The sequence below is a fragment of the Centropristis striata genome, chromosome 16, assembly GCF_030273125.1.
Source record: "Centropristis striata isolate RG_2023a ecotype Rhode Island chromosome 16, C.striata_1.0, whole genome shotgun sequence".
Taxonomy (NCBI): domain Eukaryota; kingdom Metazoa; phylum Chordata; class Actinopteri; order Perciformes; family Serranidae; genus Centropristis; species Centropristis striata.
The window spans coordinates 8,114,496-8,127,355 of NC_081532.1; the positions used below are offsets into that span (position 1 = coordinate 8,114,496).

The 12,860-nt window shown below is 35.8% G+C and overlaps 1 protein-coding gene across 1 annotated transcript; it reads left to right on the plus strand.

Moving 5' to 3' along the window:
- Positions 1-3,584: 3,584 nt before the first annotated feature.
- Positions 3,585-11,432, plus strand: tmx1 (thioredoxin-related transmembrane protein 1). The gene is made up of 8 exons (XM_059353855.1): positions 3,585-3,809; positions 4,645-4,760; positions 5,765-5,810; positions 6,388-6,516; positions 6,926-6,971; positions 8,230-8,331; positions 8,436-8,502; positions 9,196-11,432. The coding sequence occupies exons 1-8, from the start codon at positions 3,607-3,609 to the stop codon at positions 9,426-9,428; spliced, it is 942 nt and encodes a 313-aa protein (XP_059209838.1). The 5' UTR covers positions 3,585-3,606; the 3' UTR covers positions 9,429-11,432.
- Positions 11,433-12,860: the final 1,428 nt, after the last annotated feature.

Genomic DNA, 12,860 nt, shown 5'->3' on the forward strand with positions numbered 1-12,860 from the left:
ATTCGGATGGACCTCAATTTAGCAGATTTCCACCAGCAGAAATATATGTTTGACCAATTAAATGCATTGTTCCAGCTGATGTAATACCTCATTTCTTTCTGTCATAAGCACTGGAGCCTTGGATTGCTGTGACAAGGATGTTTTCTGGCCGGGGGCAGGGGAATACCAGCAGCGAGAGTTGCTGGTGTCATGCGCGATTGTTAAGGCTGCTGATCGTCTGTTAAATAACTTGGACAGAATTTCCATCCCTATCAGCAATATTTTTTTGGTCTGGTTACAAATGAGTTGCTTATATGAATAAGAACTTATGTTAAAAGTCTGATAAGTCTGGCGTTGGGTGGTTGGGACCAACAAACCCAGGACTTTTAACCTAGAAACCATTGTTTGCATCCCATTGTTGGAAGTTTTTTGAATCCCAAAGATGTTATTTTTTATATAATCTTAACCAAAGTTTTTTTGTGATTTCAATATTTAAAACAATGGTTTTCCCAATCTTAAAAACAGCGACTGTCAGGGTTACAATGTGTTGTCATGTGTTTGCAGCATGTTTAAAGCAGCCTCATCACCATGAGAATGAGTTGCAGCACATCAGAAACATTCATATTCAACATGTTTTGGGTGGAAAAATTAATTGAGAAGTTTGAGTTTGCAGAAACATATAATGCCAGAAATTGCTAGAAATTAAAAAAACAAAAACATCAGAATCTATCATTTAAGGAACGTGTATACCTGGAAAAAGCCCAAGTAGAACCACTGATATTTAACATAAAACAGCATAAGTTGTTCAGGCAACCCAGAAATGTGACATGAAATTTTGATTGATGTTATGTACTTCTGAATATGTCAGTAACTAATGTGTATTATATATCTGGCAGTTAGGATATTTATTTTACAGTTAAAGTTTTTCAGAAAAATAAAATCCTGAGGAGAATAGAGCTTGACATATAGAAGCCGCATCTTAATAGGATCGCACTTCACCTCGGGGTCGAATCAAATGGATTTCACTCTGCTCTCAGTGGGTTTTTGCATGTGAAGATGCAAATTGAAAAACACTTTGATCCTGCAGGTTTGAAGATACTGAGCAAAGGACACAGTTCTGTTTTTATATATTTATTTTGATATACTTTAATTTTTATAGCATAAACCTATTAATATGGCCTTCAAACCTTGGTTTACATCTCAAATTTGATTTGATAATTTAAGCCCCAACTGATTTAATCTGTTTTAGATCATTGTGAACAGTGAACAGTTGATCGGACAAAAAAAAGACATTTGATGTGACGCTGAACTCTCAGAACTTGTTATAGGCATTTTTCACCATTTTTTTAAAGATTTAGTTGCTGCCATGCTATTGTTTCTAACATATACACACTCGTTACAGCATACTAGTTAAATATATACCTCAAAATATGCAGTCTATAATCAGTGGTGGAATGTATGTGTAATATGCTGCTTTACACTTCTTTTCCATAAAATTTATGTGAAAGCTTTAGAGAATTTTGCAGATTTAGATTAATGCTAAATATAAATCTACCTACATTTGATTGGATAACTTTTACTTTAGTATTTTTTACACTCTTGTATTGCTACTTTTACTGAAGTTTAAGATCTGAATATTTTGTTCAACACTGTCTGAAATACACTGATGTACCAGCTTTTTCTGTTACATGCAACAGTTATGTTTACCTCCTTTCTGAGCTATTTTAAGGACAATATCACCACCTGCTGGTGATAAAAGTTTACACTGAATGAGAATGAAATAAATGTATTAAGTCATTCATATCACACTATAAAAAATACTCAAGTAAAGTAAAAAAAAAATATGGCAACAAAAATGTTAATTAAGTAAAAGTAATCAGGAAAATGTACACAAAGTATTAAAACCAAACATAAAAAAGGCAGAAACTTGTCCCCTGTGACTGTGATTTACATTTTTATCAAAATAAATAGGTGACTAATTTTGTGTCAGTCGACTAATTAATTAATTAATTAATTAATCGACTAATAGTTTCAGCTGTACTTGTATATACTGTTAAGCCGAGGTGTGGACTCGATTCACATGACTTGGACTCGAGTCAGACTTGAGAACATATTTAACTCTCTATATGTATTTTAGTGCAAAAAATCCTTACTTGTAAAATAACTAAATTGATAACTAAAACGGTCAGATAATTGTAGTGAAGTAAAATAAGACAAGTTAGTTAAAGTACAAGTACTTAAAATGTGTACTTAAGGACAGTACTTGAGTAAATATACTTAATAACATTCCAAAGCAAGTTACTTTACTTTACTTTACCACCATTTTTTTCGATGATATCATTAAACATTAAACAAGAAAACCCTGTTTTAGGTTAATTCAGACGTCTGGCAGTTTGTACTTGCACACCTTTTTATGCTAACCTTTGCTTCGCTAACGTTGATTTCTTATAGGGTTTACGACTATTGCTGCCTATAGGCCTACACCAGAAGACTTTGAAAAGATTTGGAAAAGACTCCTGGAAGACTATCAGCTCACACCTGCTCACATCTAAAGACAAGTGTTTAGAGTTTTTAGTCTCACACTGAGGTTTTAGACAGACTGTGAATCTTTCAGGGTCACTATTTACAAGACTACAACTAGATTCTTTGAGCATTTTTTTTCCTACCATGCAATTTTTCTCCTCATCATGCTCTTAGTAAAAACTTACAAAATGGAGGAGAAGCAGCTTTTGGCCACCTGCTGTAGTGTGTGCAGTGGTTTGTGTTGAGAAAAAAAAAAGAAGAGGAGAAGACCTCACAAAATGCCCCCTCACAAAGCTGAAAAAGGGTTTCTGTTTTTCTAACATGAAAAGTTGACTATTTTACAGTCACAATAGATATAAGGAAGAATAAAGGAAAGGAACATTTAGAAATGACGTCATGATATACATTTATATCCTATTTAATTATAAGGTGTTTAATTTAATATTTATATTTATCAGCTCTTTCAACTTTCATTTAGTTAATCATACATTAATTATCGATTATTTATCACTTATTTATGTATAGGCCGACATTTATTTATACATTTTAACTTGGTCTCCTTACTGTTCTCTTTACTAAGAAACAGCGCCCCCAAAATCCCGCTTGTGGCCGTAAATATATGACATCACTGTATTTTTATTTAGGACTGAGCTTACCAGCATTATTGTGATGTTACTTTTTCCTGTGGAAGTGGTTTTACTCACAGATATATATAAGAAAGGTGTTTATATATATCTATCTATGGTTTTACTGCCCGGTCTGGAACCAGGGACCTTTTCCCCGCTCATCTATTGGTTGTTGATTGTGTTACGTCACTGAGACTTAGAAGACTGATATGAAACAGAGCAGATTATTACCTTCAATTTAACGAAAACTCCTAGATTTACAAAAGACTTTCAATTTTTAGTCTGGGGCTGTGGAAGTAGTTTGGTGTAGACCCAGTATACGCAAACACAACCTGACACCTGCTAATTTCATCTGTATGTTTTAAAATATACTATCACACTTTCACACCCTACTATCTGCTTGACTAGTCCCCACGTGACTCTGACTGAGAGGCGCTCAACGGAAGGAAGTGTGCGGGTTGTCAGCTCAGGCTCAGACATGGCGTGTTTGCTAGCCATTAGCAACATAGGCTCTAAAATGTTTCCTTTAACGGGGCGAACAAAACACCGCTCACGGATATGCGGTTTGTTCCTGGTGGTGTATCTAATGTCGCTGCCGGTGTCGGCGAAGCGGGAGGGCCTCAGAGAAGTGACGGACGGGTCGTGGGAGGAGATCCTGACCGGAGAGTGGATGATTGAATTGTAGGTGCCCTGCCTGCTAACGGCTAACCGGCTAGCTACATTAGCTTGTCAGTTAGCTTAGCTATTTTTAGCTCGTAGAAACGCTGTACGGTCAGATTAAAGACTAAATGCTCTGTCTTATCTGATTATTCTCTCATCTACTCCTGTTTAGCCCTGTCAAGTTGCTCAAGTGTCCACTTAACTGCCTTATTTAGCTAACTAACCAGCTTACTAGAGTTGCATGCTACCTTGTTTGCTAAATAACCAGCTAATACAGTACACAACCAGGTCATTAGTAGATTCCAGCGTGTACTCAGTGATTACCAAGTTGATGAAGGTGATTGTGCGCTTTATCTGAGGCTTTACTTATCGTCACACTGTTAAAATAATCGCCAGAAAGTCATTTCTTGTTAAAAAATGTTTTTGCCTAAATCATCTCCTCATGACGCCGGCCACCTATGGTAAAATCGCCTACATCCTCAGTTGATCAGATCATGTTATTTTTAAGATAATGGCCTGTGTCAAGTGTATGACTTAAGCGGATTTATTATGCCTAAGTCAAAATAAAATGTGACTTAGGCAGTTTTTTAAAAATGCCTTTGTGACTTAAGCAAGATATGGTAACACTTTATTTTGAAGGTGTCTACATAAGAGTGACATGAGCGTGTCATAAACATGACATGGGATGTGTCATGAACATTAATGACACTTTGAAGTAACATTTGAGTAAAATGATCAATAAATGTCATATGTTACACTTTTGGTGAAGTTTTTTGTGTGTCCTGTAAAAACTTGAAAAAATGAATTAGGCGATTATTTTAACAGGGTGACGTTATGAAACTTGATATCCCCGCAGCTACGCACCCTGGTGTCCAGCATGTCAGCAGCTCCAGCAGACGTGGAAGGAGTTCGCAGAGTGGGGAGAGGACATGGGGGTCAACATAGCCAAGGTGGACGTAACAGAGCAACCCGGTAGGCTTTAAATGACTTCTGCCAGCTGGCAGCTGCACTGTGACTCCTGCATGCACAACAAAACAGAGCTGTGAAGCCCGATCAGCATGCAACACACTGCTGTAAATACCAGGACAGAATAGCTGAAACACCTCACAACAGCTCTGCAGTAAACATCAGGAAGCTGAGACTTGAAATGTCCAGGATTCGTTGAAACTGTGTCAGAATTATTAATTCAGTTCTTTATATATTGGCTATACTGTACTGTAATTTTACATACAACTGGATAATATACTCACAAGTAACTTCATTGGGATAAACCTTTACCATTTAAATAGTTTTAAACAAAAGCCTTTATAAATATAATATATATATAATATATTGAATATAATGTTCAATTTGATTGACAGGTGATTAATTTAACTACGTGTTTATCATTGATGTAGTTTGCACTGATGATCTATACTGTGCTGTCTCATGTCCACAGGTAATCATGGACATGTCAGCATTGTCCATAATTACACTTGTTGGCAATATCTCAACAAATTTGTATAATTTCACAGTATATAACATTGGTACGTGTCAGGTTTTAAAGGCCATTTTATGTGAGTTTTGAGGGCAACATCAGGACACTTATTGAGGTTTAAAGATGACAGATAGTTGCAACCAGATCTGTACTTTCTGTTCTAGTCACTACAAAACTATGATTTGGGAAGCTGGATTGTCTCAGAATTCATGCGAGCATCCAGAATAAACTCTGCTGTTGAAAATGAAGAGGGATCACATGCAGTTTCTCAAAATGTTGACTGAAAGACCTAATATTTATGGCCTTTAACAAACTGGTATTTATGCTATATTTTACTGTATTGTGTGTTATATGTTGTATGAAATATAAGTGTTTGTTAGCCAGCAGTGCAGTGGAGCTGCTATTCAACATTAATTCTACCAAGCCTGAAATTCCTTTCAGTTTAGATATGAGTGAAACAGTTCCTTCCTGCCCACTGACTGTCTCCTCTCTCTGTAAGGTCTGAGTGGACGATTCATCATCACTTCACTTCCGACTATTTACCAGTAAGTTTTTATATCTTCTGTGGTTTTCATGACTTCCTCTTATGTGTGGCTGCTCGTGGTGTATTTAATGCAGAAGTGCACCATCTTGAAAGAAAGTCATTAGAAATATAAAGTACGTTCTGGACTGGTAATAGCAAAATATTTCCAGTCATGGGGTGCAACTAATGTTTATAGATTTGTCTATCAATTATTTGTTTTAATCAACCATTCAGTCAAGAAATGGTGAATAAATGCAGATCAAAGTGGGTCTTTTATCTACTGACCAAATCGATAAAGTTGTACGAAACAGAGAAGAACGGAAATCCTCCCTTTTTAGAAAGATAAACTAAGTGAAAGACATGTATTTTTGCCTGATAAATAGCTTAAATGGTTCATCAGTTCTCGCATATTTAGTAGATTTTGTTGATTTATCACCCAGTAGTCTCACAAATGTAACAACACCACCAGCAGCCTTTTCGACAAAATTGTGATATCAGTGTCCTTTTGTTTCTTGTTAAAGTAATTTTGGCCTTTAAAAAAAGCATATTCAAAATCCAGATTTCCAACCTAAAAGTTTGTCTCTGTGTTTGTGTCTCAGCTGTAAAGATGGCGTCTTCAGGAAGTACCAGGGAGCTCGCACTAAAGACGACTTCCTCAGCTTCGTCGACGAGCAGAAATGGAGAGCGGTCGAACCAGTTTCCTCTTGGTTCGGGCCGTCTTCCTTTCTGTGAGTATTAAAATAGCTTTACACAATCATGATGATGATTTAGTGTGATGATGCGGTTACACAAGGCTGTTTTTCAATTTCCCGATTACGATCATATTACACATCAGTACCAAAAGAAGAGTGCAGAAGATGCAAGCAGAGTAATATCACTGAGCCCTAAAGAGCTGTTCACAGTGGCAGTGCAGTGCTTTGTGTCAGTCTTTTTGAAATATCAGAAAACAACATCAGATATCTGCCCCGTTAACTCTATTTTTAGTGTCTTTTTTTGTTGCTTTAAAATCCAAACACACAGACAGCCCCTCCCGTCCCGTTCTTGTTATTTATTTTTATGTTTAGGCTTTGTAGCAATGTTACATTTTGACAAATCCCTGTTAAATTACATGCTGTCGTTTCCCTCCTCTTTTGGCAGAATGAATTCAATGTCTGCTTTGTTCAAGCTCTCCATGTTTATCCGGGTAAGTGACTGTCAACATGTAGATTTGTATTACATAGGAAGGTGTTTATTTCATTTCCCACAATCTATTCAAAGAACAATGTTCTGCTCCGTGTGAGGGGATCAGACTTTTACTAGCAAAATACAAAACAACAAATCCAGTTTAACAGGATACATAAGATACAGAAAGAAACTGTAATTGACCTCACATGTACCACACACAATACATTATTTTAGGACAGATGGCTAAACTTACAGGAAACATAAAGCTGTTGATGTAAATCATCCTCCCAGTGTCTCAGGTTTTTAATTTTCATTGTTTTTTAGACAAAGAAAAATACTAGACTGGCCTCTTCTGGGGCGTGACTTGTTATTTCCAAGATATAATATATATTTTGATAGATTATGCCCATTTTTTAGGTTCTTGCTTGTATTTTGGGTTTTTACTAGAACATGTTTACATGCTTTAATGTTGAAAAAACAAACAATATACCTGTATTTAAGCTTGGGGGATATGGCCTTTAAGATAAAAAAATATATATTACACCATTACACCACACAGTTTTGTTTTCTTAAAAACAAACTACAAAAAACAATGGGGGTATTTAAAAAAGTTTTCAAAAAAATGATTAACAAAACCTAACAAGGTCAATATATGGGTCTTTTTCTCCAAACTGAGTAAAAATGTTTGATTTTGAGTCTGTATGATACATTTTAATTTAGGAAAACTAATATAAAACTACAATCATTATCCGTCAACATTACTCAAAACAGGAGGAAGTTATTACACTAAGCTGCATCAATTAGTCCGTTATCGATAGTACATCGACAGAATATTAACTGCCAAGTATTTTTATAATTTAATCATTATTTTAGTCATTTTTAATTGTAAAAAAAAAAAAACATTTTTTTTTCCTTAAATGTGAGGATTTTATGCTTTTCTCTGTCAACAGGAGAATAAACTGATTAGCTTTGGATTCTTTGAACTGTTGGTCAAATAAATTACAATTTGAAAACATCACCTTGGACTGGGAAGTGTCACTATTTTCTGACATTTTTTTGGCAAAACGATTAATCAATTAATGGGCAGATTATTGATAATGTAAATAGTCGTTGCTTACAGCCCTATTGAATGTTTATGTGAGATTGAGTCAAATAACCTACGATGCCCATGTCATTATATCATCATGATAAATTAAACTCACTGGCCCGTACTGGTTTACTATAACCTATATTTAGTTTAGATATTATTGACCATTCAACTTTGTTTGTGTTTCCAGCGTTGTCATAACTACATGACGGAGCATCTTGGGATTCCAGTTTGGGGCTCTTACGTCATCTTTGGCTTGGCCACTCTGTTCTCTGGTCTTGCATTGGGACTGGTGAGTACTTGTGCAGCACTTAATGATTTAAAAAAAATAGTGAAATAAGCACAAGTGCATGCATTACCGGTAAATTAATGTTAAATGTTGTCTTGTCTTTGCAGTTACTGGTGTTCATCGCAGATTTTGTCTTCCCCTCACGACGATTTTCTTCTCCAGATTACTACCAGAGTGAGTTTGATGTCATATTATATTTAATACTGCTTTACTGTACATTTATTTTATATACATTAATGATAGAAACTGGGCACTGATACTAGGCCTGTCGCAATAACACATTTTTTAGGACATTTTCCCAGAAACTATCACCATAAACGATAGTATCGTTGTGTCGATGTTTTAGTTTTATAACTGTATTAGAGCATAATAAGTATGTCCTTTTCCACAGCACTGAATTTTAAATCTTGAGAATATCAAACATTGGAGTTGAAATGTGGAAAAGAAATATTAAAATATACTAGATAAATAAAACATAAATAAATAAATTACAACCAAAACAAATAAAATAGACTCTCAGGCTCTGTTAACAAGACATTGCAATGAGATAATAATTATGTATTATATTATTTTATTATTAAAATAACATATAAACAGCTTGGGAAATATAGTTTTTTGGGGGGGTAATTCGTACAAACATTTGCAGCTTTACTTTAAACCAACACAAAAAAGCACAAAAAGTCACACATGTAAATAACAATATATTGAGTCCAGAAAAAAACAGTTGTGTCCATTTTTATATATTTAACGGTAAGTGGATATAGTAATTATCTTGACAAGCCTAGCTGATACATTACAAACTTACTAGTTATCAGGTTTGTAGCTGTTTATCAACGGTCACTGACTGTTCTGAATGATATTCTGCAGAAAAACAGACGATGGATCAGGCGAGGTTGATCCAAGCACAAGAGGAAGAACATGAGGCCGACGGCGAGGAAGACGACGATGAAGACGAAGAAGACGAGGACCAGGATGAGGTCTGGAGGAGGAGGAGGAGAGGCTCCCCAGAGGGCCGCCCAGAACCTAAGGGACAGGGTTTCTCTGACGAAGCTTTGAGGAAGAGGGTGGTGGTGAACCGCGAGGACGAGGAGGACACCTAGAGAGTCACATGAGCCCTACTCCTTTAAGAAGAGCGTCGCAGAGTCGGCCGAGCCGGAGGAGCTTTGGTCCTGAGCAGCAGTGTTTACAGCAGGGAGTCCTTAAATCTTTCCCCATTAACCTCCTCTTCCTCCTCCTCTTCCTCCTCTGGGCCCCCAGAAAACACCTCGCTTCTTTTCTTCTCCTTCCCTTGTTTTGTAACGGGGGTGCTTTAGACTCTCTCTCCGCCTGAGCATCAGGCTCCACCTGGAAAAAGCAAAAACACTTCTGACGCCCGTTTCCACTCCACTCAATTTGTGGAGACAAATCGCCCGGCTGAGGTTTAGGTCTGAAGTGCAGTAGAGCTGGATTTTTGCAATGTTGTTTATGCTATGCATTGTTTTTTAAAGACGTGTGTATGTGTGTGTGTGTAGTTGTATGTTTATCTCAGAATTATTATACCAGGCTTGCATTTGAGGTTTATTTAGTTAAACGTTACAACTACTCAGCTAATTTATACATGCGATTATTTTATGTTTCATATATTTTACGAACCCTCTTGGTTCAATCCAACAAACAATGCGCACAAAGCATTCTTAGTGTTAGTTTTAATCCTTCTGATTTCTCTCCTTGTTGAGAAACCTGCTTAATTGACTGCTTTCTTGTTTTGTGGATGCATTTTTCTTAAATGTTAGCATGAAGTGCTAACCTCGACACAGATCGCGTTTCCTGTGACTCCTTCACAATAAAGCCACCTTGTGCTTCTCCAGTGTGATACTTTTAACGTGAAGTTGCAGCAGTCGGAAACTTAATACAGCTCTGGTACTGTGTTAGGAGAATTTAAAGTATAAGTCATAAGGCAGTGAAGGAAATTAAAATCCAGTGAGGAATGGCGGACCCCGCCACTAGCAAAATAAACTACTACATAGAGAGTTAATTGCTGAATGTAAATGGATTGAACGGCTATTGCAGAAACCATAAATGCTAATTAAAACAGGGTTTGATTTCATGAAAATTTTAAGGATTACACCTTTAAATCTCAATCCAGCTGTTTCCATTAATCCTCTCGGTACATTGCAGGGCAGGAACCCTTCATATGCCGTTTTTACTTTGATTAGAGATCACTTTAAAACATTAACTCGACTGAGCTTCACACTCCAGTTTGTAGAAACGCTACATAGACAGTGTTTTTTTTTGTTTTTTTTAAAGGACCTATATTCACTCCAAATAAAAGACCTGGTGAATGTTGTTCTGTAGATAACTGTATGTCCCCTTAATGTATTATACAATCAACCAATGTATATTTTATTTTGTGTTACTAATGTTTACTTTCTTTCTCTAATTATTAAAGGATGATTACTTAAAGAATTAGATGTGACCTGAGAGCAGGTCTACAGAACAGTATTTGCATGCTGTAAAAAATTATAATAATTAAAAAGAGGGATATTTTAGGGACACCCCTTTTCTAACAAAGAGAAGTCTGGCAGATCCGTCCTAACACTGCTCCGCGTTGTGGAACAGTAAAAGGATCAGAATGAAATATACTGTAACCTTATTTTAACTATTAATTATATATTTTTTAGGCATAAAATGTCAAATTAAATCTAAAATTCTGAGGTGAATTTATCTAAATGAGTGCTTTTGTGTGTACGTGGGTTTCTCTTTGAGATCTTGAACAAATTGACATTTCAGCATTTCTGAGATGTCGCTCTGAGCTCGGCCTGTACCCATTTCTGTCTCGTGAAACAAAAAGGGTGTGTGTATGAGTGTATGAATGACCTGTGTTTTTATTACACATTTCACTCTTGGTTTGATTGCAATTTAATGACTGGTATTGAATTTGATTATATTAATGTGGCTTTTTATTCCAAAAAAAGCTGATAACTCTTTTCAGTGATGGTTGAAACAGGTTGTGATTTTTTTACCCGACCACTATTAACGGCTTGTAGCATTCACACTCTGCTCTGAGCCGGCTGTGCTCCTTTTGTTGTTTGAACATTTCTTTTGAATAAAGGGTTAACTCTGAAGACGGTCTCACTTTTATTGCTTCCAACAGTTAACTGGCACAAATATGAAGCTCCAGTATTTATATTCATCAGCGATACACACAAAGGAAATACAAGAGTTGCTCACAGCTGGAAGGAATTTAAATTGTAGACAGGGCCCAGACAGTTCCAGGAACATCTTGAAAAACAAACAAGTATCAAATATTTAGAGGAAAAACTGGCCAAAATATTTTGCTGTGAAAGTACACACTACAGCTGTGGTCCAAGAAGAATTTGTTCCTTGAAAGTAATCTATTAAATAAAAGTCCTGCATCCCTGAGAGTTAAAATGCAGAAGTATTATCAGAAAATGTCCTTTAAGTATCAGAAGTAAAAGTACTGCCTCTGCAGAAAAATGGCCCCTGTGGCAGATAAATTATATATGAGAGTACGATATAAGTAGATTGTTAATACTGATGTATTCATGTTTAAGCAGCAATTTACTATCATAGCTGCTCAAGTTTCTTACTTTTTTCTTATAGTACGTACGCCGCAGCCCTTACAAAGTATGAACTCATGCATGCATGTATACAAGTATTATTCATCACATCGCACCTCAAATTTTGACCGTCGCTTAATGCTGCAGTGAATCAGAAAAGCCAGAAAAACATCCAAGTTGCAAAATGAAACCAGATGCAGTAACATATCCTGGTACTTCTGGCATATTGCATTTAACACACTGTGTATTGGGACATACTAAATCATTTTCTGTCTTACTAAATAGTTTGGTAATGTTGGAATGCACCCTTTAAGCAGTTCAGTAGTTTAGTTCAGTGGTTCGGCCTCTGGATAAATATGGTGGGCCATAAAATGATTAAAGGAGACGAGAGAAACAGAAGTTTCTAGAAGGTTCTTCTTGACAAATCTGTATTTATTCTTTGAACTTCAGTCTTTGCTAATTCTTTTTTAAAATGTATTAAATATTGGACAATTTGATTTATTTGGACTTCAACTGCCATTTAAATAAACTAAATGAGAAGTTATGAGGGTAAATATTACAACTTATAGACATCTGAAATATGGCAAGAGTTCCCCAGCTACACTGACACTTATTCTATTTTATTTTATTTTATTTTATTTTTTTTACAAGATCACAAGATAAAAAGTTTGGGGAAACAATGGTGTTCTCAAATGTATTGTATTATTTCATATATCTTAATAAATAAATAAAAATAAATTAACCTGTTACTATAACTGTAGAAGTATAAAGTATGCAGCATCAAATAAAAAGGAATACTCAAGTTTATTACCTCTAAACCTCTTATACAGTGACTTCCTACATATGCTTTATATCAGGGTGTATTGTACACAGCTTGAATCTCTATCATATCCAGGTCTGCACAGTCAAATTTAGATATTTTTTTTAGCACATACTTAATTAGGTAAGTTTTAAGCACACTTTTAAACAAGG